This window comes from Mya arenaria, chromosome 14, assembly GCF_026914265.1.
Source record: "Mya arenaria isolate MELC-2E11 chromosome 14, ASM2691426v1".
Classification (NCBI taxonomy): Eukaryota; Metazoa; Mollusca; class Bivalvia; order Myida; family Myidae; genus Mya; species Mya arenaria.
In genome coordinates, this window is record NC_069135.1 from 16,748,393 (window position 1) to 16,774,083 (window position 25,691).

The 25,691-nt window shown below is 34.2% G+C and overlaps 1 protein-coding gene across 4 annotated transcripts; it reads right to left on the reverse strand.

The window, feature by feature from the left end:
• Positions 1-995: 995 nt before the first annotated feature.
• On the reverse strand, positions 996-25,406 carry LOC128216891 (uncharacterized). Of its 4 annotated transcripts, none has more exons than XM_052923593.1 (19): positions 25,255-25,406; positions 20,226-20,897; positions 19,749-19,896; positions 17,541-17,633; positions 17,011-17,096; positions 16,116-16,652; positions 14,042-14,413; positions 12,927-13,194; positions 11,836-11,951; positions 11,212-11,286; positions 10,411-10,539; positions 8,878-8,921; positions 8,403-8,512; positions 7,682-7,900; positions 7,246-7,458; positions 5,796-6,879; positions 4,607-5,302; positions 4,135-4,190; positions 996-2,999 (listed from the first exon to the last, which is right to left on the reverse strand). In XM_052923593.1, the coding sequence occupies exons 2-19, from the start codon at positions 20,343-20,345 to the stop codon at positions 2,944-2,946; spliced, it is 4,422 nt and encodes a 1,473-aa protein (XP_052779553.1). In that variant the 5' UTR covers positions 20,346-20,897; positions 25,255-25,406; the 3' UTR covers positions 996-2,943. The 4 variants fall into 4 exon arrangements, with proteins under 4 accessions (XP_052779553.1, XP_052779550.1, XP_052779552.1 ...); XM_052923590.1 differs by having other exon boundaries at positions 16,023-16,652; positions 25,255-25,388; XM_052923592.1 differs by lacking the exon at positions 25,255-25,406 and adding an exon at positions 21,282-21,416 and having other exon boundaries at positions 16,023-16,652.
• Between the last annotated feature and the right edge of the window lie 285 nt (positions 25,407-25,691).

Below are 25,691 nucleotides of genomic sequence, written 5' to 3' on the forward strand. Positions count from 1 at the left end.
AATATCGAGGAGATATGGTCTTGTCCATATAACAATGCAGATTACTAGAAAAACACTGAAACATTACTTACTGGCAATAGTCATAGTACGCGTTCGTAGGCGTCACGCCAAAAGTGAATGAAGTCCAGATATTCATTTTTGAGCAAGGTAAAGTTATTTCACAGCATATTCCGGTATGAGAAGTTAAAGCCAATGGAAGTTAAATAATTAGATTTTGAGTCCTTTAACACAGAAGGCCGAGAGACCAGGGTCTTGTGTGTGACACATCACATAAGTTGATGGTAGCTCGTGTCGTGTCCAGTCACTTAAGTGGTCCTTCCATGAACCACAGTGCAAGTCTTTGCAAGTTAAAGATGTTTGACCCATGACCTGCAGACCTAGTCTCGTGACGGTTTTCGTTTGTCAAGTTATTTAATTATAAAACCAGAAAATTAAAGTATGCCATAGTTACTACACCAGTAACCGAAGTTTATATTGGAAGTATACACAAGCGATTAAGCACAGTAGCATTACTGGTTATGTTGAATACAATTTATTTTGACTATCAATAACGATGTGACCAATGGAAATGACTTTCAATAATGAGTCTTTTGGAGGACAGACCGGATCCACATGCTACGACCCATGTGCACGAACATCTCGAGTTTGAGACTGCATCTTTTTTAGTAAAAATGATATTACATGAGCAATAATGTCACTTAATGCTTTTTATGTTACAAATTATACTCTGTCAAAATTAGTAATTTAAGTATTCAGTTTTCTGAGCCCTCTCTAGACGCTGGTGAATTGGACCATGCTCCGCAAGGTACAATGCAAGGACACGCAATTCGGACTACAACAGACCCGCCATCTGACCAATGACTGTGTTTTGTTAAAGCAAAGCTCCCCATGTTGACCAAAGTACTGAACATACGCACAAACATATTAACTTTCCCAATGTTACAGCAACTATATCAAGCTCACTGTAATAGGGGATTCAGGGAAACAAGAACAAATTCCACACTAAAATTTTATTCAAGCATACATGAAAAGCAGGATGAATTTGAGACAATAGGATTTCATGATTAACTTAAACCATACAATCCCGATTATGGCAAACATTAAAAAAACACAAAAGTAGTTGTTTTTGATGCCCTTAACTTTCTCCCCTATCTCCCATAAACTTACATAAACCGATATATCCCGATGATCTAGCAACGCATGCCATTTCAAAATGTGGCTGTACTATTCAGATTTAACTAAATTATACACAGTATGACAGCAAAAAATAAACTCATTATGACAGTTTTAGTAAATTATACTCAAAATGACACAATGAAACTAAATTACATACAATATAACAGTAATACAAAATTATACTTGTTATGACAGAAAACCTAAATTAAACTCAGTATGCCAAAGTCAAACTAAAATATACACCAACTGACACAGTCTAACTAAATTATACACCGAATGACACAGTCTAACTAAATTATACACCGAATGACACAGTCTAACTAAAATATACACCGAATGACACAGTCTAACTAAATTATACACCGAATGACACAGTCTAACTAAATTATACACGGTATTATAGTAAAACAAAATTATATCCAATGCGACACAGTATAACTAAACTATACACAGTATGACAGTAAAACAGGTCTGTGATCTATTGAAATGGAACAGATGTATATGATCAATAACATACGCCTGATTGTGTAAATTTTTAAATAGAAAAATAAAGAACAATATAATTCATAGAAAATACCCAACAATCATGTTTATTTCTATGCACAAAGGAATTAAACTACATCTACACGAGGACTGAACCAAAATAAATAAATGCAAAAACAACCAAAAAATGAAGTATGTAAAACATCAATGAAGGATAAATTATCAACACCACACATGTGATCATTCCAGATTGTATTCATCAAATGACAATTCTATGACCAAAAAGGAACATTCTATTTATTTTTTGGTAAAGTATGAAGCTAAATTTGCTAGGGGAAAAGAAAATATCAAATTAGATTACACAAGAAAATGTTTTTATTACACTCTCAACAAGGAATGGCACGTAATAAAATAGTACTGAATACATAATTACCAATGACATTAAAGGTCTACGATGTACAAGTGTAATTTTTGATGCCGTGATAGACAGGTCATTTCACATCACAGGTCATTTCACAATCCATTCCAGCTGAAGTGAAGAACACCGACGGCAATGACGGCAATAAATCAGTCTTATATTTAATACATCAGTTATCAGCAAGAGGTGTCTTTGAAGTGCTGCCAACTTTTTACGGAGTCATCAGGGATAATATCAAAAATATACCAAATGCCCGATAAAATGACAATATTTTTGTATGTCAGGCACCTTAAATCCCAAAATTGTGATTTTTAAAGTGTCTTCCAACTTGTCCTATGTATCATAAAATCTCTGATTTATCATATTTATTATTGTGAAAATAAGTTTGAAAAAAAGAAAAGATTTATTAGCGAAACCACTTATAAGAAAATACATATTGTGTAACAATATTTGCAAACATTGGAGAAGGGTGCCCTCATCATTTAACTTACAATTTAAATCAATAGTAAATGAAACTGAAACACACATACTTGCTTACAATTTCTCTGAAAGATTGAAAATAAAATGCAAACAAAAAACAACATCATTTTTCAAACATGATAATTAAAATCAACATGTCTATAACATTATGATAATAATATAAATTATAATCTGCTTGAATGTATAATCTGCTTGAATGTATATTTTAACATATGAATGATTATAGAAAGCACATAAAAAACTTTATATTTGAGACTGATTTCTTTGTTCTGCCTATTTATGCTTCTGAAGAGCATCAACGATTTAACTGTGCAATAAAAAGTGTTCAGTTATATGACAGTACTTATTCGATGTTGCCACAAATCTCTTTCTTTAAATTATTTCCCCTAGCCCAGCAGGCAATCACGGTGTTCCATCTTGTGTCGGTTCTTCCAGTCTTCAACTGTAAAATACATTAAGACATCTTTTTAAATACAATCTAGATTAAATATATACCAATTATGTTGAAAAATATTTAATATTTGAAATATGTGATATGTAGACAACATGACACTACATGAACAGACTAAGCAACATCTGAATTTATTTCATCAATACCCACACTGCTCTCAAACAGCACACAATACCCCTCTGCTCTCAAACAGCACACAATACCCCACTGCTCTCAAACAGCACACAATACCCTCTGCTCTCAAACAGCACACAATAACCCACTGCTCTCAAACAGCACACAATACCACACTGCTCTCAAACAGCACACAATACCCTCTGCTCTCAAACAGCACACAATAACCCATTGCTCTCAAATAGCACACAATACCCCACTGCTCTCAAACAGCACACAATACCCCTCTGCTCTCAAACAGCACACAATACCCCACTGCTCTCAAACAGCACACAATACCCCACTGCTCTCAAACAGCACACAATACCCCACTGCTCTCAAAAGCACACAATACCCTCTGCTCTTAAACAGCACACAATACCCCACTGCTCTCAAACAGCACACAATACCCACACTGCTCTCAAACAGCACACTCCACTGCTCTCAAACAGCACACAATACTCCACTGCTCTCAAACAGCACACAATACCCCACTGCTCTCAAACAGCACACTACCACACTGCTCTCAAACAGCACACAATACCCCACTGCTCTCATACAGCACACAATACCCCGCAGTTCTCAAACAGCACACAATACCCCACTGCTCTCAAACAGCACACATTACCCCACTTCTCTCAAACAGCACACAATACTCCACTGCTCTCAAACAGCACACAATACCCCACTTCTCTCAAACAGCACACAATACCCCACTGCTCTCAAACAGCACACATTACCCCACTTCTCTCAAACAGCACACAATACTCCACTGCTCTCAAACAGCACACAATACCCCACTTCTCTCAAACAGCACACAATAACCCACTGCTCTCAAACAGCACACAATACCCCTCTTCTCTCAAACAGCACACAATACTCCACTGCTCTCAAACAGCACACAATACTCCACTGCTCTCAAACAGCACACAATACCCCACTGCTCTCAAACAGCACACAATACTCCACTGACCTTGACATTCTCGACAGCAGTAGTAGCGCACCTCAAGTACACCTTCATCCTTGCACCTTTAATGAGAAGAAATCAGATTAAATTGTATCATGCTTGTACCAGCAATTTCAGTCATGTGACTTGAATTGATCAAATGGGCTCGCACTGAAACAACCACTGATGATGGTACTGTTCTCACACAAACTTAAGAAAATATATCATCAATATCACTCCATTCTATTTTGAAGCAATGACTCGTTACCAGTTAAAGGGCCATCCAGCAACAATAAGCAACTTTCCTGCTGCTGGCTAATACACATATTTTAAATGATCTAGGTCCTGAGTTCATGTTATCAGAGTAAATATATTATAATAGTCTTAAGAACTCTACGATCAAGTCTCTTACCAAAGGTGATCTGTTACAAAGCTACTTAATACACAAACATAAGCAATACATCAATACTTGGAACAATTGGTATTTGGCTACACTTACATCTGACATTTCTTGAATGCTTTCCTGGTAGGCTCCTTCTTGTTGCAGTGACCACAGTCTCTCAGTTGGAATTCCTCTCCCTTTGCAACATCTTCCATGGGTGGCGGTTTTTTCTTTTTCAGTTTCTTCTTCCTGGGTTTTTCTTCCGGCTTCTTTTCCACTTTCGCGTCATTCATAAGTTCGGGTCCAAACTCCTGCCCTAGCTGATACTTCAGATTGTTTGCCATATCTTGCAGCTTGTATTCCCTCCCTTTGATAACGTCAGAAAATTCCTCCGTTATTCCCTTCAAGGCATCAATATCCCTAGGATCGAATATCCTCTTCAATGATTTCTCATCCATAAAGTAGTTGCCATCTTTATCCATTTTCATCTCACTGAACATCCGTCTTTTCCCCTCCTCAGATTCCTCCTCTGTGTAATGCCTCCCAACCTTCATAAGAGCATCAGATATTTGCTCCCCAATTTTTTCGTCCCCGGCCAAGTCTCCAAACAATTGCAACATTGACATTCTCTGCCTATCCAATTTTTCCACGTCTTCCATCTGTCCTTTGTTTTTAGCTCTCTCATACTCATCCTGTATTGTTTTCCGTTTTGGGAGTTTAGCCACCTTCTGTTTTTTGATTTTTTTCTTCTCCTTCACCTCATGCTTTGGTTCTGCCTTTTTTGTGTCAGTCGTGAACATGATCGTAGTCTTGCTAAAATAAAAATTCATTTCAACCTGAGAACAACCTTCATTATTAAATCAGAACACCTTATAATTGTCAATCTTGAAAAATAGCCCTTTGTCTATTTGACTATATATAGTTCATGCCAAAAGCTCTGTTAGGGCTTAGACCAATTTTGAAATTGTTTCAAAGTCATTTATATTAATTTCAAGGTACTTCCTACTGTTTCTGATGGAAATGCCAAATTAAAAAAAAAAAACAGACTCTCATTCCTGACATCAGGATTAACCATGAACTTAAGGGCCTCCGCTCAACATGCTTTGTGAGGTCAAATTTATCTGAAGAGCATCAATGATTAAAATGCAAATAAATATTTAACTCCAATTTCAATACTGTTGCTGACAAAGTTAATGGTATATTTTAAAACTACTGTATACAGTATTTTTGTTAGTTATTCTTCTTTGTTGGCTTACATGACCATATCCAAAGTTGTATATCATTGAAAAAAAAATCTTCAACTCACCCAATGTTTACAGTGTTGACAGCAAACATCTCCTTCTTTGTATCTTTGTTCACCACAGGCACATGATTTACAGACCACTGTGGGTTTTCCAGCTTCTTTCTCTCTTCTCTATCTGCTTGGTCATATGATTTCTGCATTAGCTCAACTATCCTGTCAGCATTGCAATTATTTTCTCTTCTTCGAAATTTTATTGGTTTTTTAATGTTCATTTTTGCATATGCAGCAATGCCGTCCTCAAAATTCATCTTCATCAAGTCACAGAACTGTTCAAGGGTAAGATCATCAGCAGGCTCTTCATTTTCGACTTTAGCATCAACATTGTCCATATTTGAAGCCCCTGCAACCGCACCCTCCAATTCTGTATTGGCCGGTTTTTCCTCTTTACCTTCCGTCTTTTCTGTTGTAACATTGTTTTCCGTATTTTTTTCACTCTCCTCATGTTTGAAAGCCTGTTCATTTTCATTTTCTAAAATTTCAGACTTTTTTTCTAATGTAACAATACTTTCAACATTTGCTTCATTAGGCTTGGAGTCTATTTCTGAATCAATTTTTTGTTCCTTCTCAGGGCTTTCTGCAATTTCTTCATTTACATTACCTGCTTCAAGTTTTTCTTCAACTGCAGACTTCTCATCAACCTTACTCTCTTCACTTAGTTCAATTTTTTGCACACCATCTTCTCCATCTACTTCTATCTTTTCAACTTTTTCATCAAGTTTTTCAACATCCTTTTCTTTCTCATTTTTGTCTATTTTGTTGTCTACCTCTGTTTTAACATTTTCATCATTCATCTCAGGGATCTTATGCATTACCTCTGTATTACCAGGACCCTCTATGGCCTTCTGTTCCTGCACTTTTCCTTTCACCGATCTTTTTTTCTCCATTCGTTTAGCTTCAATCTGTTTGATTTCCTCCTCCAGTTGTGACCTGGCACAGCAGCACATGTTCCCTTCCTGCAATGCCTGAATTCTCTTCACCTCAGCATTATACAGGATTTTATCTTCTGACATGTACGCTCCAACAGTAATAGATATGGTCTGGTACTTCTTGCCACTTGCAATCCTGAAGCTCAAACTGCAATGGCAACCTGAACAAAATAAAAGTGAAGGTGAAACAGATTATGACATATGATATTTGTTTATTGAACTTTTTTATTATTTCCTTAAGGTCATCATTTATAGCCCATAAAAGATTCAAAGTAAGAAAGTGGAAAATACACTGGACAAACTGCCAATTTTTTTAGAAATGCCTTTTGCATCTCTTTAACAAAATTGAAGTCAAATTATTGTTGATGCCTTTTCCAATTTCAGCTAAGGTTAACAAATATAATTTTCTTACATTCTTTATGTTTAAAATATATGACTCAAACTATTGTATACAGCTAAAGTACATGTTTTGAGTTCAAGCTACTCAACAATGATTCTAGTTAAAGACACTAAAGATTTCTGCATACCAGGCAGGGGATCCATATTGGCTTCACCACCGAGGCTGGAGGGAAGGTCGGTCTGAGTGGTCACCTCGTAATCAGCAACATTGAGGCCCAACTCCACACACTTGTCTGTGACCTTGGCAAGCTCCTTACGAATATCATGCTCCTTCATTGGTGGCTCAACATGGTCATCATCCAGGCTCAATTTACTCTCATGGTATTGCAATTTGGGCAGCTCTGTGAAAGGATGAAAACTATGTAGAGGATTTATAGTGTGTGTCTGATTAAATTATAGAAGCATGATTTGCTAATCCTACAAAATATTTCCAACACTGTAAAACCGATTTACATGATAAAGAGGTACATGTTTGAAGAAATACATGTACACGTTACATAAATATGTATCAAAGTAATATACAAATACATTTCACTAATTAGACAATTGAACCATTCTACCTACCGACACGTTTGTCTTTCCCTCGTGCATCAAAATTAATGTAGTAGCCCGCCTGTTTATGGAAGAAGTTCTTGACCTTTTCATCGAGTATATCAGGCTTGAAGCACTCACAGGGCACACCCACCTGCTTACACATTGGGCACACCTCTACGGGGGGGTCAAACAGCCGGTTATAGCAGCGGATCTCCAATGACTTCAGCCCAAGGTCCCAATAACCCTCCTCTGCAAAGGGTAGAAGCATTGTTAGATAATAATATTATAATAAAGACAATAGTGGTTAGAAATAAAGTCAGATTGTTCTTTTCCTGAAGTTTACTACATAAACCAGTAAAATTGCACATTCATATTCAACATTTATCTGTTTTTCTTTGTTGACTGAAGGCATAAATAATAGATATATTTAGCCAGAGTTAATAAATGTATAACATATAGATGCTAATAATTATCAATACAAACACATAATAAGCATGTCTACAAAATGGTATGTAATTGAAAACATTTTAGTTTTGGAATAAAAAGAATAAATTCAATGGTATGGATAAAAGCTTAAGTTTTTTGTTCCAAGAGCAGCCAAGCTATTTTGCCTGCATTTTATCATACTTTAGTATAATCCTTTACACATGCATCTTTTGTACATGTAGTTAAATCTAATTTCTCAAAGTTACATAATTCCTATCAGATACAAGCATACGTTCTTCGATGTTTGCGATTGTTAAGAGCATACCTTCATCAATGTCTGCCAGGGTGAAGAACTCAAAGTTTGCTGGGTCTTGCATCATCTGCTCATATAGAATATCGGCCTTTGTTGGCTCCCCATCCAGCCCTAGCTTGGTCCTGGAGCAAGAAGGCCATGGTAGCAATCAATATAATGCATAGATAGAAACAAACATATTCATACATTCCTTTTTTAGTGTTGAAACATCAACCACTACTTGAAAATAATGTTGATGCTCAGCATTTTTATTTATTTATGTTTAAAATCTTGTTTCAAACATGTTTTCAAGCATTTATCAGTAGGACTGTGTTAGATGTATCCTAAACATATGCTTCAATGTTGAAAGATGTGGCACGAGACTAACATAGCAAATTGCAGTAGTCATGGGGCCATTGTAAGCAATTGTTCTTATCTTATAAGCCAATTAGTTTTAGATTTCAAATTAAATGTCGATTTCACGTCCTAAATTTCAGTTTTCACTTACTTTAACTCTGCAACATCAATAACTGGAAGATTCTTGGTAAGTAACTGAAAAAGAGTGAACATTCTCTAAAATGATTTTTTTGTCATGATCAGTGTGATAATCATTGCACCAAAATCCACCAACAAGATATGTGCACATAATCCCATACACAGAGACATCTGACAACATCAATGCAATATCTATAGTGACACTCTTATTCAAAACCAATAAATACTAGGGATGCAAACGAATGGCAAAACAGATACTCGAATATTTGGTAATTCTTTCGATCGAATATTCGGATATTCGATTAGCGAAATACATATTTTAGAAGATGTAGTAAACTACTATTATTATTCGCTAAAGTAATAGCCAGGGCATTTAAACCCAATTTTGTCGTATCCAGTACGCGCGGCGGATCCTGATTTCCCCAAATGAGCCTTTGAAATTCTCCATTTCCAGGAAGTAAAAAGCAATACATTATAAACAGACAAACAACAAAATCGAATAATTCAATTCCGCTGCCTTTTGTAAACAATGTGAAATTAGATGGATTCCTAGTAAAACAGTGTTTTGCGCCAATGGAAGGTCTTTCCGTAGGATGATCAGCCTCTTTCTGAGATTGACCTCTAAACTGACTAAATATAACTATGGAAAACTCAAACCAACTCGGGAACTAGTAAAACAGTAAAACGAAAACATAAGTGGATTGGACTTATTTATTGTACAACAATAGAGGAATTATATTCAAAAATCCATTTCAAAGCACGAAAATTGTATTGAAAGATGAAAACAGTTTAAAGCACATATATGCAACAACATTATTGTGGCATTTATATCATCACCTCGTTTTGCGCTATTTTGCACAGCATAATTTGCAGCCAAGACAACACATTGGTGTTAAAGCCGATCCCTAGCCAGTTATTGTAGAAGTAGGGGGACTTTTTATAGTACCCGACGAAATGTCCCTAAATGACACATGTCGCGTGTCTAGTCATCACATTCACACCTCTGGGATTAGGGGCCAATCGTTGTAAAAACAAGATAAACGAGGTTTATAAACAACATCAGTGATGAAGGCAAAATGTGTTTTGTTCTCTTTATTGAATTTTTTTTTCGAATATTCGAATACCGATTTTGACATTCGAATACCAAACGTTTGATCGAATATTCGAATATTCGTTTGCATCCCTAATAAATACATATATTTTAACAAACATACATTTTGAGTGATAAACCTTAACCACTTACTTAATAATGCGTTTATGGAAAATATGAATTACTGATATATAACAATTGTAACTGTGTATTTAATAGCGGAAAATGCAGAAATATTTAATGATTGGTGAGTGCTCAAAGGTTTACTGTGGTCTACCATAGTCTCATAAGGTAGAAATACCGTGTTTTCCGCACATTTCTTTCAAATAAAAAATAATGGTTGTCGATCCATTGTTTTCAACATTTATTCATCCTTTTCGGTTCATAAACAATTGTATGAATTGTGGTAAATCTGACTTATGAGTCAAAGTGCATGCTTAATACCATTAGACTCACATTTTTTTCAGCGACAGCATCAATCATTTTACGCATCTTCATTTTCTCCGCGTCGTCTTCACTATCTAACAATGTCTTTGCCAACCCCTTATCAACACCCATTAAAATTTTGCTAAAATTTAGTGTAGGCTGAAAGAAAAGAAAATCTGTAGGTAAAGTTATTGTCACGATCATTTCAAATACATACACATATATATGAGACTGGTTTCTAAATATATATGTCCCTATAATTACCTCTACTAAGTATGGTAATAACTTGATACATTGTAAGTCAGTTCATATGCCTAACTTCAGAAAATCAACGCTTATGAACTGAAGCTTTGATTTGAATTCTTTCAAATGCCAATATCATTTAGAAACTAAACTAACCACAAAAAAATTGGAACACAATTATTGCTGTTAACCCAGCTGCTTGCTGTTGGACTAGTGTAGATGAAAGGACTTTATTTTGACTAAATGGACAATGCACAAGACCAACTTGGTCGTTAAGACAAACTGTAAGGTACTTTCAGTTTCAACCCATAGCTTTTTTCTAAACTGCTATGAAAAGCTGTCAGTTCAATCAGCTATCATTTTGTGTATATGAAAACCGATAACACTAGTGAACATTCGACTGCTCTATGTAAAGGGTTAAATCTTTTATGAATGAAAAAGATTTATGCTCTTGGAGTATTATAGTATAAATCAAAATGGGTTAAGCTATTATTCATGGAGTACTTTAGACTTGTAACATAATTTATAAAATTTTAAACCACATTAATGAACTGTCTGTGGGGGAGCTGTTTACGTTATTTCACTCACATAATGTTTAATTAAAGACGCCTTTTCTTCATATGTAAGTCGATCCTCAAACCTAAATCCTCGCATTAACGACACCTGAAACAACAACAAGAGAGTTTATACATTCAACAAAAGCTCTGAAAGCAGATGCAAACCATTGTCCATTTCTCAATAATCCAAACGGCATAACTGAACAAATATTCCAGTTGCACAATAAGCCTACAATGCCGATTACTGACACTATGGTCATGACAGTTACGTATCCTAACTTTTTCTCTTCAATAAACTAACAAGCAAACGAAAACAGTCAGCTGACATAATATGCTGGTTGAAGCAATTAAAGGAAAAGCAGACAATTTAAATCTTTGATAGTTTAAAACAAAATCCAAATACATGCAGTGATTCTCAAATGTGTTCGACAGGCCTTTAACTCTAAATATATTACAAAGACATGTATCTGATTATTGAACTTGGTGGAGATGTTTTGCACATAAACAATGTTACATAAATTAGTAAAAATTGGAAAAAAATGTTTGTTCGAGAGCCAAAAAGAAAGTGAGATGCCACAGTTGCCTCCACTAGGCACTAGGGGACACTTAAACTATCCGTTCTAGAATAAAAATTGGTAATATTTAAATTTGCTACCTGAATATCTTCAATGTTTGGCTGCCTCTCAGGAAGAAGACAAGCAACGATATCATCAATCTCCATATTCCAGCCAGGGCAGCTTTGTAGCTTATGTTTAGCAATGTAGTGTACCACTGAAATAGTGAACCATAACATTCTACTACAGCTTTTTCATTTTCTATACAAGCATAACTGAGTAGAACATTTCTACACAATAAAATGCACATTAAAAGCATTGTTATAGTTATCAAATTATTATCAGCAAAAACTTTCAAGGAGACTTGGCATGAAACATCATAAATTGAAATTAACAATTTCTTTCATTTCCAATTTTAATGACAAATAATAATTATATTTTATGTCATCTTCAATAAAACAATTTTAATTTATTATGTCTATATTTTGCATGGCTGATTTATAACATTTTTGTTGTATTGAATTAATGTTAATTAAAAAATAACTTATTTACTACTTATTCATAAATTTAACCAATCACAAGAAAAGCCCTTCTTAACATCCTTTATGATTTTGATGAAATTTTACATACAGTCAAGTATAATAATAAAAGACAAAAAGCCTTAAACAATTATAAATATGAAACCCACAATAAAAAAAGAGAAATACTTAAACAGCTAACATAAATTAGCTATTAAAAACACAAATAGCCAGATCAAAAACTCCTAAGACTTCTTAATTAAATAACATCAATTATAGGACTTTATCTACATATATATAAAATACTCTGTTTGAATACATTAGCTAATATAGGGGACATTAATTGTATTTGCAGTACTGTACATAGTAAGTTTGTGCATGCATGTGTTCGTGTGTATGTATGCAGGATTTAGTGTGCATGTTTATGTGTGCACTTGGGTGTTCAAGTGTATAGGTATGGGTGTGCGCATGACTATTATTTTTACATTCATGCTTATCCTTACAAAATACATAGAACTAGAGCTTTTTTGAATTTAGAACTGTAAGTTGATTTGTACTGTAAGTTGATATGTACATTATGTGAAAAATAAATGAAAAACAAAATGTCAAAAATAATTTGAAATTGCGTGGCTTTTATATATACATGGATTTTAATACACTCCAATTTTACTTACAAAGCATGACAGCATGTTTCACAAGCATCTCTTCGTAGCCGCTCACTTTAATAGAAAACTTGGTCCACTTTTCGCATTGCTCCTTTTCCTCCACCTCATAATCAAACACACAGACAACGAAGCCCCGGGCCTCCCACCACTCAAACCTTTCAGGCAGGCCAGGGATCTGCTCCTTTAGAAACTGGCTGTTCAGGCGGAACCAGTTTAGATCCTTCTCCTCCATTTTCAGCCTCATCTTCTCAAAGTGTTCATTCTCCATCTCATCTGTCTGTCAGATATCAACAAGAAATAAACTCTCAGGCCAAGGTTCAAGTAAAAAATGGTGTCATAGGCTCAGAGGCAAAATAAAAACACTAAAACAACTGCAATAAACTCTGTTATAACGCAATTTTTGGGTTGTCCGGCAAGTGCAATGGTTAACGCACTTGCTACTCGATTCCCAGCCTGGGCACATGTGAGTTTGCAACATCGAGAGTGACTTAGTATAGGTAAATATAACATTCTTCACAATTGTTTAAATTATCACAATATCAGTTCATATCATTAATTCATATGGAGGTTATTATTGTTTATATGTATACAATAATGCCTTATTTGAAGTAGATGCTCTTCATCTCCAAGATAACTTTGTTCATGATTTCAAAAAGGGCATCAGATTGGTTTTAGGCGAGTTCAAATAATTAATGTTTCAGTATGGCATTCGAATAATATTCCTCAATGCTAAAAAGTTCATAAACCTTAGTTGATTGAATTCCATCTTTACAAAAAAATATATATCATAAATGACCCATAGAATATATGAAATAATTTAGAACTAGCGTAATATCTTGATGTAATATCATAAATGAATAGTTGTGAATTTACACATTATATAGCGACATTTCATGCATTTAGAACTAGAAATAATCAAAATAGAAATTATGATATAAATAAAGACTTAATATCACATTTAGAGTCATACAACACGATATCTAATAATCTCATTTACTATGGCTAATTTAAAAGTTTATTTTTAACAATATTAGAAAAATTGTTTCATAAATTCCGTACAGAATGACCATGTAATATTTTCTCTTGGTAATGTGATATTAGCAAATATCACTATCAGCACATACCCTATCTGATGTTGGCGAGATGTTGACTTCATACAGCCCGTGAGCCTTGTCCTCCATTTTGATCACCTTGAAGCCGGACACCAGCACATAGTTTCTCCTGTAGTCAAGCACCAGGGAACCGTCCTTCTTCACACCTAGAACCAGCGGCTCCGGGTCATTTGGGTCGTAACCGTCAGGCATTTTAAACATGGTGTTCTCACGGAATTCCTCCTCAGTGCTGAAGTCGGAGCGTTTGACAGTTTTCACAAGTGAGTTAGACTGAACTAAGTCTTTCGAGTCTCCGTCCAGCTGGATCTTATTTACCTGATATTCGCTACTCTTCTGCTTCAGTGCAGCTTTATGAAGTTTTTCTAACTTTTCCTTTCTCTCAACCTGAATTTAAAGCAAATTGTTTTAACATGTACAATTTTTCTGTACAGTACACTGAAACAGATGTTCAAACCAATTATAATTCCCACAAAATAAAAATACAATATACTGCTAAAAACATATATAGGTTTGTAAATTAATGTAATATCAGTCCCATTAATGTCTATAATCTTCTGTTTTCTGATTCAAATATTTTTTCGATCTATAGATACAGGTTTTATACTTTTACAAAGAATGTTTCAAAGTTACATTTTTGATATTGGTCTAATGCAAGGTATAGCAAAAGTTGACTAAATAAAAGTCAATTACACTTAAAGGGGCTGTACTCTGTATGATGAAATAGCAAAAAAAAAAAACATTGTCGAAAACTGATATAAACTTTGTATCGATGTGTACAATGCATTGCAATTTACTAACTGAAGTACCACATAGTTTACAATTAATTTATTTTTCGCAGTTGTTTTCGTATTTTTCCATTTAAAAAGATGACTAGGTATGTCTTCCTAGTAGAATTTATTCCTTGTGCGTGATTGGCTAGTTATCACGTGATATTACCAAGTTAGGTATATAGCTTAAATATTCCAACTGTTGAGGGAAAGCCTTCGTGGCACAGTGGATACGACACTGGACTGCAATTTTGAAGACACCAGTACGAACCTGGTCTCTGACTGGATTTTTTTTTTACATTTTGGTATTTTTTTACAATTATGATATCAAAAAGTAAAACATTTTGTTAAGTAGATTTGTTACAGAAAAGTTTTTTTGGTGCCAATCTTGGTGTACAGTCCCTTTAAGGTTATTTGAAAGTCAGCAGATTTCTCTGATCATTATAATAACGTCTGCTGATTATTCTTAAGGATATTTTAAGGCGACCGATTACTCTTTACATTGTTAAAAAGTCAGCATATTACTCTTCAAGTTGTATAAAAGTCAGCCGAGTACCTTTGAGGTTGTTTAAAAGGTTACTTTATTACTCTTAACTTAAGGTATCTTGAAAGTCAGTAGATTACTATTAAAGTTGTTTAAAAGTCAGCTGATTACTCTTATTGTATTTTAAAAGTCAGACGTTTACACTAAAAGTTGTTTAGGAGTCAGCTGATTACTCTTAATGTTACGGTATTTACAAGTCAGCAGATTACACTTAAGGTGTTTTCAAGTCAGATGATTACTCTACAAGTTTCTTTAAAAGGCTAATGATTCTTTTAAAGTGAGACTCTTATTCAGAATTAATACATAAACATTGTTTCAAAAACATACATTTAGAGTGATAAACCTTCAACTACTCACTTAATAATGCATTTATGGAAAATATTTATTATTGTTAACAAGATTGTAACCTTGTAATTAATAGCTGAAATCCTAAAAAAAAAATGATTGGTAAGTGCTTAAAGGTTTACTGTGATCTACTATCATCGCAAAAGGTAGAAATACTGAGTTTTCTGCACCATACTTCCAAAATAAACTCGTTATCTTTCATAAGTACCATTGTTTTGGACTTTATTCATCATTTTTGGTATATTAAAATAATTGTATTAATTGTCGTAAATCTTATTTTTGAGTAAAAGAGCATCTTCAAAAAGGTTCTTTTAATTTTTGTAACCTATAGCATTACCTCTTGCAATGCCTCTCTAACTCTTGGTTTATTTCTCAGTATCTCCTCCAGGCCAGAGTTAGAATCATCAATTTTATCAATCTGTTCCCTCACCTCCTTTAAGTCCTTTATAAGCTCTTCTTTTTCTTTTGCCGGTTTTTTCTTTTTTTTCTTTGAAGCACGACAAACATGTATTACTTTATCTCGTTTCTTTTTCAAATCTTGACACTCGTCACATTTGTCAGACTCACTGCCGTATGTGTATCGCACATAATTAAAGAAGTCTCGAAACATGTCAATGGTGAGAAGATCTCGCCAATCATCATCTTTTGACAGGTGAGGGGCATAAAGAGGGTTGTTGGGATCATTAAAACGAGGATCGCCCTTTCTCCAAAAGCAAAATGAAACAGGGCCACCTCTGTATCCCATGATTTTTTCTTTAAAGTAAATTGTCCCACAAAAATCTATACAAGAAGAGCACATGATTGTTTCTGCAGCCTCCGCATTTCCAGATTGCGTTTCAGTTTGGGGCTGGGGCGGGATCCAGTACGATTCATCCTTTGGGTCCATTTGCTGGGCCTCAGTCCAGCGAATCAGACACCGGCAGATGGAGCCACCGAACCGTAAATACACTGGACTGAGAATGTACACCTGAAGCAGGAAGTTATGAGTGAATAAGAAAATTGCATGAGATTGTGCTTGAATCATAATAAGATGGCCTTACAAATAAATTAGATACTAAAGGATATTAATTTATTCCAATATTTTTACAAGTTAACATATAAATAAGCGCTCCATATTCTATCAAATTCCTTATAAAATTCCTGTTCCATCGTGACTTACAAAGTCAAGCTATCATTGCCCATACACAAACAAGTACTACCCATACAAATAATAGTCAGACACTTCATATATAAAGTCATTTGTAGAGCAATAGAGAATCTGCCATACTTTTACAAATCACTAAAATCAGGTAAGTTAGGCAGGTATTTTAGTATTAGGGAAGTACCTTTAAATATGATGACTTTTGATCTGGGGTTCCAAAAAAGTTTCTAAAAAGCTCTCTCGTCTCACGAATGTAAAAAGGGTCCTTCGCTGGAAGAAAATCATCAATGATAAATAAAACAGTCCTAGCAAAATGTGGCTTTTTTATTTTTTACATCTTGAACAGATTCATGTTTACAAACGATATTCATAATAATCTTCTGCTTAATGTTGCCTTTCATAAAATATGTTTTCCTCCCCAAGATCTCAAACCCATAACATTTTTATGTTTACCATTTCATAGAAAATGATTTGTAATATTTTGTAAATATTAAGTGAACTGGATTTAGAAAAATCAATTTTAGGTGTTCATAGACAATACAAAGAATCTTATACAGTAATAAACTGGCTAATTCAGTAGTGTTAATTAAATAATTCAAAAAGTGCACTGAAACATTATCAATACTAACCAAGATGTTTTAAACTAATCAATTCATTTAGAGTCATATTTTTAAATAAGTTAAAATTTTAGCACAGAAACTATAAACTTCTCACAGAAAGACTTTGAGTCCAGTTCCGGGAACCTGTCTTGATTCTGGGCCAGGCGAGCTATGTCCTCTAGGAAGTTCTTTGCCATGTTTTGTTTGCCTGAAACAGTTGGTTGAACATGTTAAGTGCCACTTAGTTTTTAAAATCAATAATAATACATGTACAACAAACATGAATTTTGAGTGGTAAACCTTTAACTACGCAAATCATGCATTTATGGAAAATATTAATGACTGAAAACAAGATTGTAACAGTGTATTAATTTAATAGCTGAAAACACACAAATATTTAATAACTGGTGGGTCCTTAAATATTTACAGTGATCAACTATCGTCTAATAAGGTAGAAATGCTGTGTTATCTGCACCTTTCTTTCAAATATATTATGGTATCCTTCATAATAACCATTGTTTTCGATATTCATTCATCCTTCTTGGTAAATTAATACAATTGTATTAATTGTGGTACATCTAATTTGGGAGTAAAAGTGCATCTTTAAGGTTTCGAAGGGCATTGTACACTAAATATTTGAGAGAATGTTCACTTTTAGGTGATACTTCTTTACATATGGACTTTTGAATAAACTTTAAGTAAATGATGCATTGTACAATCTAATAGTTGATACATAGAAAATCAAAAATAGTTCCACATAATATCAAATAAATTGGAAAAACTATGACCCTTCTTACTATATTTGTACATATATTTTAACGAAAAAAAATACATAAAGATAACACAGAGGGGTTTTAGTTTAAGGGTTATTGAAGGTTGTTGCATCTTTTTCTTTTTTGGTAGCACCATTCTGCCCTCATGGAGACTAGCATTAGCACCATTCTGCCTTCAGAAAATTTAAATTATTAAGATAAGCAAATGTTTTTTCTTAAAGTACTGCCTATATTACATGTATACACTTCAAATGCTTCAATTATGTTCATTAATTGTAATTGTTTCACAAGTATTTGTTAACCCCTTGTGCCCACGATTACTGAAGTACTGATACAATGCAAAGCCCTTGAATTTGTTATGACTTTTCTTTCTTTCTCATATGTTACAAGGAAACATTAAACTCAAACAAGTTTCGGTCAGGAAGAGCTACACATCATCTATTATTAACTACGTTACTACTTAGTTTCATAAGGGTGGAGCTTCAGTTAAATTTGATTGGTTAAAGTAAGCAATGTAAAACATCTTGCTATGCCTAAATAGTTATGCAAATCATCAATAACAATGAGTTATTTTTCCACTGTATTAATGTCAAGGTCTAAGAAATCTGATATCTCCTTTTGTATGACTTTTGTTTGGCACACTGTCAAGCACAGTATATTTTACGCAATAGATAGATCAACTTATGTAAACTCTTCATGATTAAGAAAGGCAGAGCTGACAAAGCTATGATACTAGGGTTTACATACATTTTTCTGTCTTAACCCTTTTCTCCATAGAGAAGTGGCCACATCAGCTGCCCCTAAATAATCCCCTCATTATACATTATAGCTTCTGACAGAGTAAAATGGTGTATCTGTGAGGTTTTTCACAGAGGCTTTACAGAGGCATATATCAATGAAGCAATGGGTTAATTTATACATGTTTTGAACAGGTGGGAAATTATATTATGACACCATATCTGTAAAGTTTTGAAACAGCAACTCTAAACAACTATACAGGGAACTTATTGAAGGAGATTCCATTGGCTGGATATGTAGTTCATAATCTAAATAATACAAAATTTTGTTTGGATTGTATGGCCATTCATTAAGTATACAAAATCATACATTTATAGCCTGTATTGATTTCAAAAGAGAATTTGCTCAGTTCAAGATAACCCTGATAACTTACATAGACAATGTACTTGCAGTCGATAAAAACCCACAGCTGAATGCAGTGGAAGGGCTGGAGACTGAATATTGAGGAAGAGAGTCACAGAAATATGACATATACCCCCAACTTGGCCTGTCTGACAGAAAGCTATTAGGTTGAATATAAAGTTTTTATTAAAAAATCTTTTAAGATTAATTGAAATTCCCGTAAGAGATAAGACTTCATGGCTGGGACACGAAGTATTGCTATGCAACATTGACCTTCTAATGTGACCTTAACCTTAACCATACCAGAGGGTCGTAACAAAACATATGGAAATGTGGATGGACAGTGAAATTACTTTATGCCATCCTTCAGGGGCATAACAGTCACAAAATATAACTAAATTAATACAAACCATCAACAAACTGTTCGTGTATGAATATGAAAGCCTGGTCTATGAGGTTTTGGAACTTTGGAGAATCAATATTCATCTGCTTGATGATGCCGTGTTTCACTGTGAAGCTGCGGAACGTAATCGCAAATCGGGTCCAGAAGGGCTTGCCCTGATATAAATTTTCTGGCAATTAGCATTAATTTTTATGTTATCTTGCATTAAAAGTCTGTTTTAAAAGACTTTTAATTGAAACTATTCTACAGGCTATAGCTCAACATGCATAGTACATGCTTGTGGCGCTCTTCATGTTATTTTTTCCATAAAATGCCTATGTTAAGGCTTTGACTAAGAACTAAAATCTATAACCTTAATAGTTCACAGACATTAGGCTTCCAGGAAGTCCAAAACATTTATATTAGACAGATACGAGAAAGGATAGGTTTTGAACAAACATTACTTTTTACTTACAAAAATAAATAACAATGATTAACATCCTACCTGTTCTCGGAACATGGTTTTGAAGGCATCTTTGTGTCGCTGGAAGAACATGTAATCTCCCGGAGAGATCTCAATATCAAACAGCTCCAGGTCCGTATCCGACAATCGAATCTTCCGCATCTTGCCCAAGTTTCTACCTTCTCAACAACAGAGAGAGAGTTTCAAAACTTATTATAGTTCACTTTTCTTATTTCTCTTAGAAGTCAATTGTTTTATAGTTCGTGGTATATGGCTTTGTTTAAACCCTATTGAACCTAGTTGATAATCACTGAAGTGTTTGTTCACCAACAATTAACAATGCACAGCTTAAAACCAATATCCTTGAATGCAATAACTACAAGTTAGTCACATGCTAAATCTATAATTAGAATCAAATCATAACTCATTTCAAGAACGTCTACGGTTTATCCAAAGGCTGACTATTACAGCCTTCAACAGATCTGGCTTTTGAGGCTGAACATAACTGATTTGTTAAGACTTGATAAAAATATCTCCAATGAATGAAGTGATAACTGAGTTCAAAGTTTACACTTATAGCATATGGTAAAAGATAGTTTGATAACATCTGATGGGAAAAACACTTAATATGGCCATTGGTGACACTTAAGATCACTAGTCTGTCCTTTCACTTTGCATTGTGAAGATACATGTACATGTTCATCTGTTTAAGATCTGAAAAAGATAAACACAAGTTCTTACAAAAAACAATTAAATTGAGCATGAATTAATTTAATAGACCAACCTGAAATCTAGTTTTTAGCTGCACAAAATAGAATATTGATATTTAGTTTAAACCTAAATTTACATGTTGGTGAAGAATATATTACAATAATCTGTTGTTAAAATAATTAAAAACACATTAATAATAATGAAACTACATTACCAAATGTATTTATGCTTATCATTTATATAATAATAATAATAATAATGATTATGTAAACAAGTCAGTGCATGAAAGTGTAAATAAGTTCATGGCTCAGCGCCTTTTACACATCATTACAAATACAATGAAAAGTACAAAAAACCAAGAAACTTCAGTTGACTGTAAATCCCCACCATTTTGCCCCGCTTTATGAAATCTCCTTGTCAACAATAGAATAATAACTCCCATGTCCTCACATGAACCAGTAGCGACCCATTACATGTGTCTATTTTTATCACGTTGGTGTAAAAACCGTATTTTACTTGGGATTTGTAAGGGGGTTTACATTTGGAGTTTACATTTTGTGATCAATATGTAAGACCATAGTTTAACATTTAAATATTGCAGGATAGTATGTTGGCTGTCTTAAAACTTTAAAGGCCCATTAAAACTAAATCTTAAATCATTTAAGTTTAAAAGAGATTTAACAAAACAGTTTTGATAATTTTGAAATATAACAGATTCTATAAATCTAAAACTGTCTAAGAGCCATTGTCAACATTTTTTTTGGTTCAATGTTGTACGTGAATTGAACATTAGAACAAAGCTATCCTTTATGTTGACATCTTTTTCCATCAGGTAGTTGTGTGAAAAGAAGTGTTCAAGGGGTCTTATTCAGCTTGATATTTGTTTCCTTATTTCTTATTCAGCTTGATATTTATTTCCTTATTCATAAATATGAACTAAGTAAATGGCCACACTTGATAATGGGGGTTGGTTTTCTAAAAATAGCTCTACAAATCATTTAAATGACTAGATAGGAGCGTCCATTTTTGGAATGGAAATTAATTTAACAATTATTAAAATTATTAGTAGATTTATGTGTAAATAGTTCTCTTTAGATGCCAAATGTTTGTCACTTTGAAGATTGATTCATTTGGTAATTGAAAAAAATGAATATTTTTAATAAAATGCCAAAAGTTTGTGTTGAAAAATACATTACATTTAATGATGAGGCTTAGATATGGACCAACATATGATGCGCACATCTGTATTAAAAAAAACACTCGTGTTCCCTTAGCCATATCATGTTACAATAATTTAGGGAAAATAACAAGGTAATCTGAATGTGTTTCAGAAAAGATATTGTCATCCTGTTAGAATACGTGTTTAAGTTTGCTTCATTCTAAAAATAAATCACACATGTGTTAAAAATTCATTTCCTAAGTATCAGCTGAAATAGAGTTACCTTTTCATTTAAATGTATTTAAAGGCGTAGTGCTCAATTTGGATATAGCATACCAGTCTCAATGAAAGACTTAATTGGCAATTGACAGGTCGCATTACTGTTAAACCTTGCCAAAACCAACATGTCACCACAAGTTAGGAAGAAAGCAATTGAGGCAATGGTTTATAATGTACAGGGAATTTGTTCAGCCTTAAAGGCCCAGTGCCAAAGAATATTTAAACTATCACAACACGGACGACCGCCACGAGTAAAGGAGAAAGCAAGTGGCCTCGATGGCATTAAAACAATGGTGACACCTGGTTTATAATGAACAGGGGATTTGTTCAGCCTTGGTGGACCCGTGCCTTAACCCATTTTGCATCATCATCCCTTTTTGGTGGAATTTCGAAGTGCCAATACTATGTCACATTTGTATTTTTTTGTTTATTTTTGGATTGGAGGCATGTGTTACCAGTTTAAGAGTAGAAGCAATCATGAGTAAAGCACAACTAAACCAATTTGATGTTTGTCAAATAAATATTATGTTGAGCCTGCCACTGACAGAATCAATTCCTGAAACATATCATTATCTAAGAATAGTTGTTCTTTGACATTGAATGTATTTTATAAGACCCTAATGACCAAGTAACAGCTGGAAAAGACCATTATACAAAGAATTTTGACACTTGAGAGTGACCTTGGCATTTGACCTACAGACATGGGTCATGCTGGCAACAATGTCGTCATGACATGGTGAACATCTCAAATAGGACCATGAAAATTGGCATACAGGTAAATAGTCTTGCACAGGATACACCGGATTTTCATGGAAAATTGGTCAGAGATTAATCAAAGCATTGGCCTTTTCATTGAGATGAGATGCATTTTAATATTACAATTAGAACTGTTTGAGTTAAGGAGTTATGTAAGTGTGCTGCATCAGTGCTCCAGCTAGGCATTAATAGCATTGCATGGTGCCCCGCTGCACTTTTACGGCGCCCTGCTGCCATTTCATACAACCCGCTGTGCCTTTTATTGGACAGAGCCGCCTTAATAAATTAATGCAGCCAAAATAAAAAAAATTGGAGACCCCTTCAAACCCCGCTTGTGTGCAGGGTGATGCTTTAACACGCCAACCCCTATTTGCTGCTATGCGACTCATGACCTTCCCTATTCAAAACTCCACCCTGTCCTTTTCAAATCCTGGCTGGGGCACTGCTGCACCTTGTCCTTTTATGGTGGAACCCTTTTGCCCTTTTCATCACCCAATCAGCATTGGTGATAAAAACAATAAAATGGTATCCTACAAAGTTATTTCTGCCTGAATTGATGCTTGCTCACACCTAATATGTTATAAGACATATTAGTTGCATTAATTGCTAATAATAATAACGTGGACGACTGTAAAATTATGTTGATGAAACAAATATCCATTTTGTACTTTAAAATCAGGTACACAAACTGGTGCCGTATTTCCTCGACTATAAGACGGGAAAATTGAGTCCTGATTTTTAACCTGAGTCTTATAAGCGAGTCGATAAAATATTAAAAAAAGATTCAAGTCAAAGTCAATAATATTTTACGTAGGGTATTCGACTAACTGGTATATCGTCTGCTGATGCAAATATGGGGCGATTAAGCATACATGCCATATTTTTTGGAGACCATTCAGGGGGATTTGTTTAAAAGGCTGAAAATTCAGGGGGATTTTGGTTGTATTCAGGGGGATTTTTTTAGAAGGTCTAAGTTGGCAAAATTTTAAAGTATTTTTAGACGTATGAAAAAATGTATTCACATATAGTTTGCTTTGAAAATCTCTTAACTTTTTCATTATACTGAATTATTTTATGTCATGATTTATTTTAGTTTTATGATACACTGTCATGGCATACTGTAATGCACTTGCAGAACAAAATATGTCATTGGAAAAATATGTTTTCGAGACAATTAAATTAAATTTACCTTCCTCCAAAGTCTTTTAAAAAATTGTGCTTAATTCTATCAGCTTTGATGACTTTCAGACAATAAGAGAATAGAATAAATATTATTAATTTCTTCCTTCCAAAAGAGTAATATTTCTTTGCCTTTAATAATTACTACAAATTAATTGATCACTTGTTGTAAAAGTTTCCTTTTGGAGAGTTTCACTCACATACTGTGGTTTCACTTTGTCATAGTTGCCTGATGTAAAATTAAAAAAAAAAAAAAAAAAAAAAAAAAATCTTTTTTTTTTTTAAATTCGGGGGGATTTTTTCCCCCGCCGGGGGATATGGCATGTATGATTAAGTAAACAACAACACAAAATCTCTTCACCGCGCCTACTCTGACTTCACACAGTGTACCGATGATCTGCACTCTTTCTCATGGCGCGTGTCTTTTTAATTAGTTTGACAGATATATCAAAACAGTAAATATTGGAAACTTAATATGATGTAGGTACCTAAAGTTATGCGAATTTGATTATGCAGACAAATGACAATGCAAATATAAATCCTTTATGATCGTCGCCAATCAAGGGACAATATTGTCTATTGCATAACAAACACTTATTCATGCATTGCCTCGCCTTTTCGCAGTTTTGTTATTGAAGCCATTTATTTTCATGCTTGGTAAGTTGGTATTAAACTTTCCTGCCTTCACAAAACTATTGGACTAGACCGACAGAATTTGTTCAGGTCTGAATGGCATAATGCAAGCCAGACGGCACTGTGGCAAATGGGATTTTAATAAAAATCGGAAGTAAATAACTTATAAAAGGATTTTAAGACTGTCTTTTTCTAAAACGTCAGAATAATTCGAGAAAGATTCCCAATCGGAGCACGCTCAGCTTTTGGTAACGAAATGGTATTAAGCGATAAGGTTGAGTAGTTACGATGTAAAACATGGCATAAAATTATGTGGTTATTAACTTATTTCAAATCGCCATCGGCATTTTTTACCTGAAATCTGTGTTCGTCCCACCTGAAACCTGGAACATTGGACGTAAAAGTAAACACGGTTATGAAAGTGGATTTTCCGGGTATGATAAATCACACACGAAGTAAACAGACGCCGTCGACCGAGGCAATGGACAACTGAAATATCGTGTGTCATTCCCCGCGTTATTACTTCCCCTTTTAGTACAATGCAATATACATTATCCACACAAAACTGTGAACATGTTGATCGTGTTATCAATTTCAAAAAAAATATGTTTAACATTCAAACTCGCCTTACAATGATAGATTTATTGCGACCAAGCGAAGAAAAAGGGAAACAATAGGTAATTTGACTATACCAGTATGCAAGTATAGTGACGGTGAGTATACGAAAATATTGCTATTTTCCTATTAAACTTTACGAAGCCTTTAAAAATTAAAGTGTTTACAGTTACATA

Excerpts from the sequence above, each read along its gene's own strand:
- LOC128216891 (XM_052923590.1), bottom strand. The coding sequence starts at position 20,345 with ATGCGGAAGATTCGATTGTCGGATACGGACCTGGAGCTGTTTGATATT. Across the intron at positions 14,414-16,022 it reads TTAGAGAGGCATTGCAAGAG|GTTGAGAGAAAGGAAAAGTT; the intron begins GTAATGCTATAG and ends CTTTAAATTCAG. Across the intron at positions 11,952-12,926 it reads GAAACATGCTGTCATGCTTT|TGGTACACTACATTGCTAAA; the intron begins GTAAGTAAAATT and ends TCACTATTTCAG.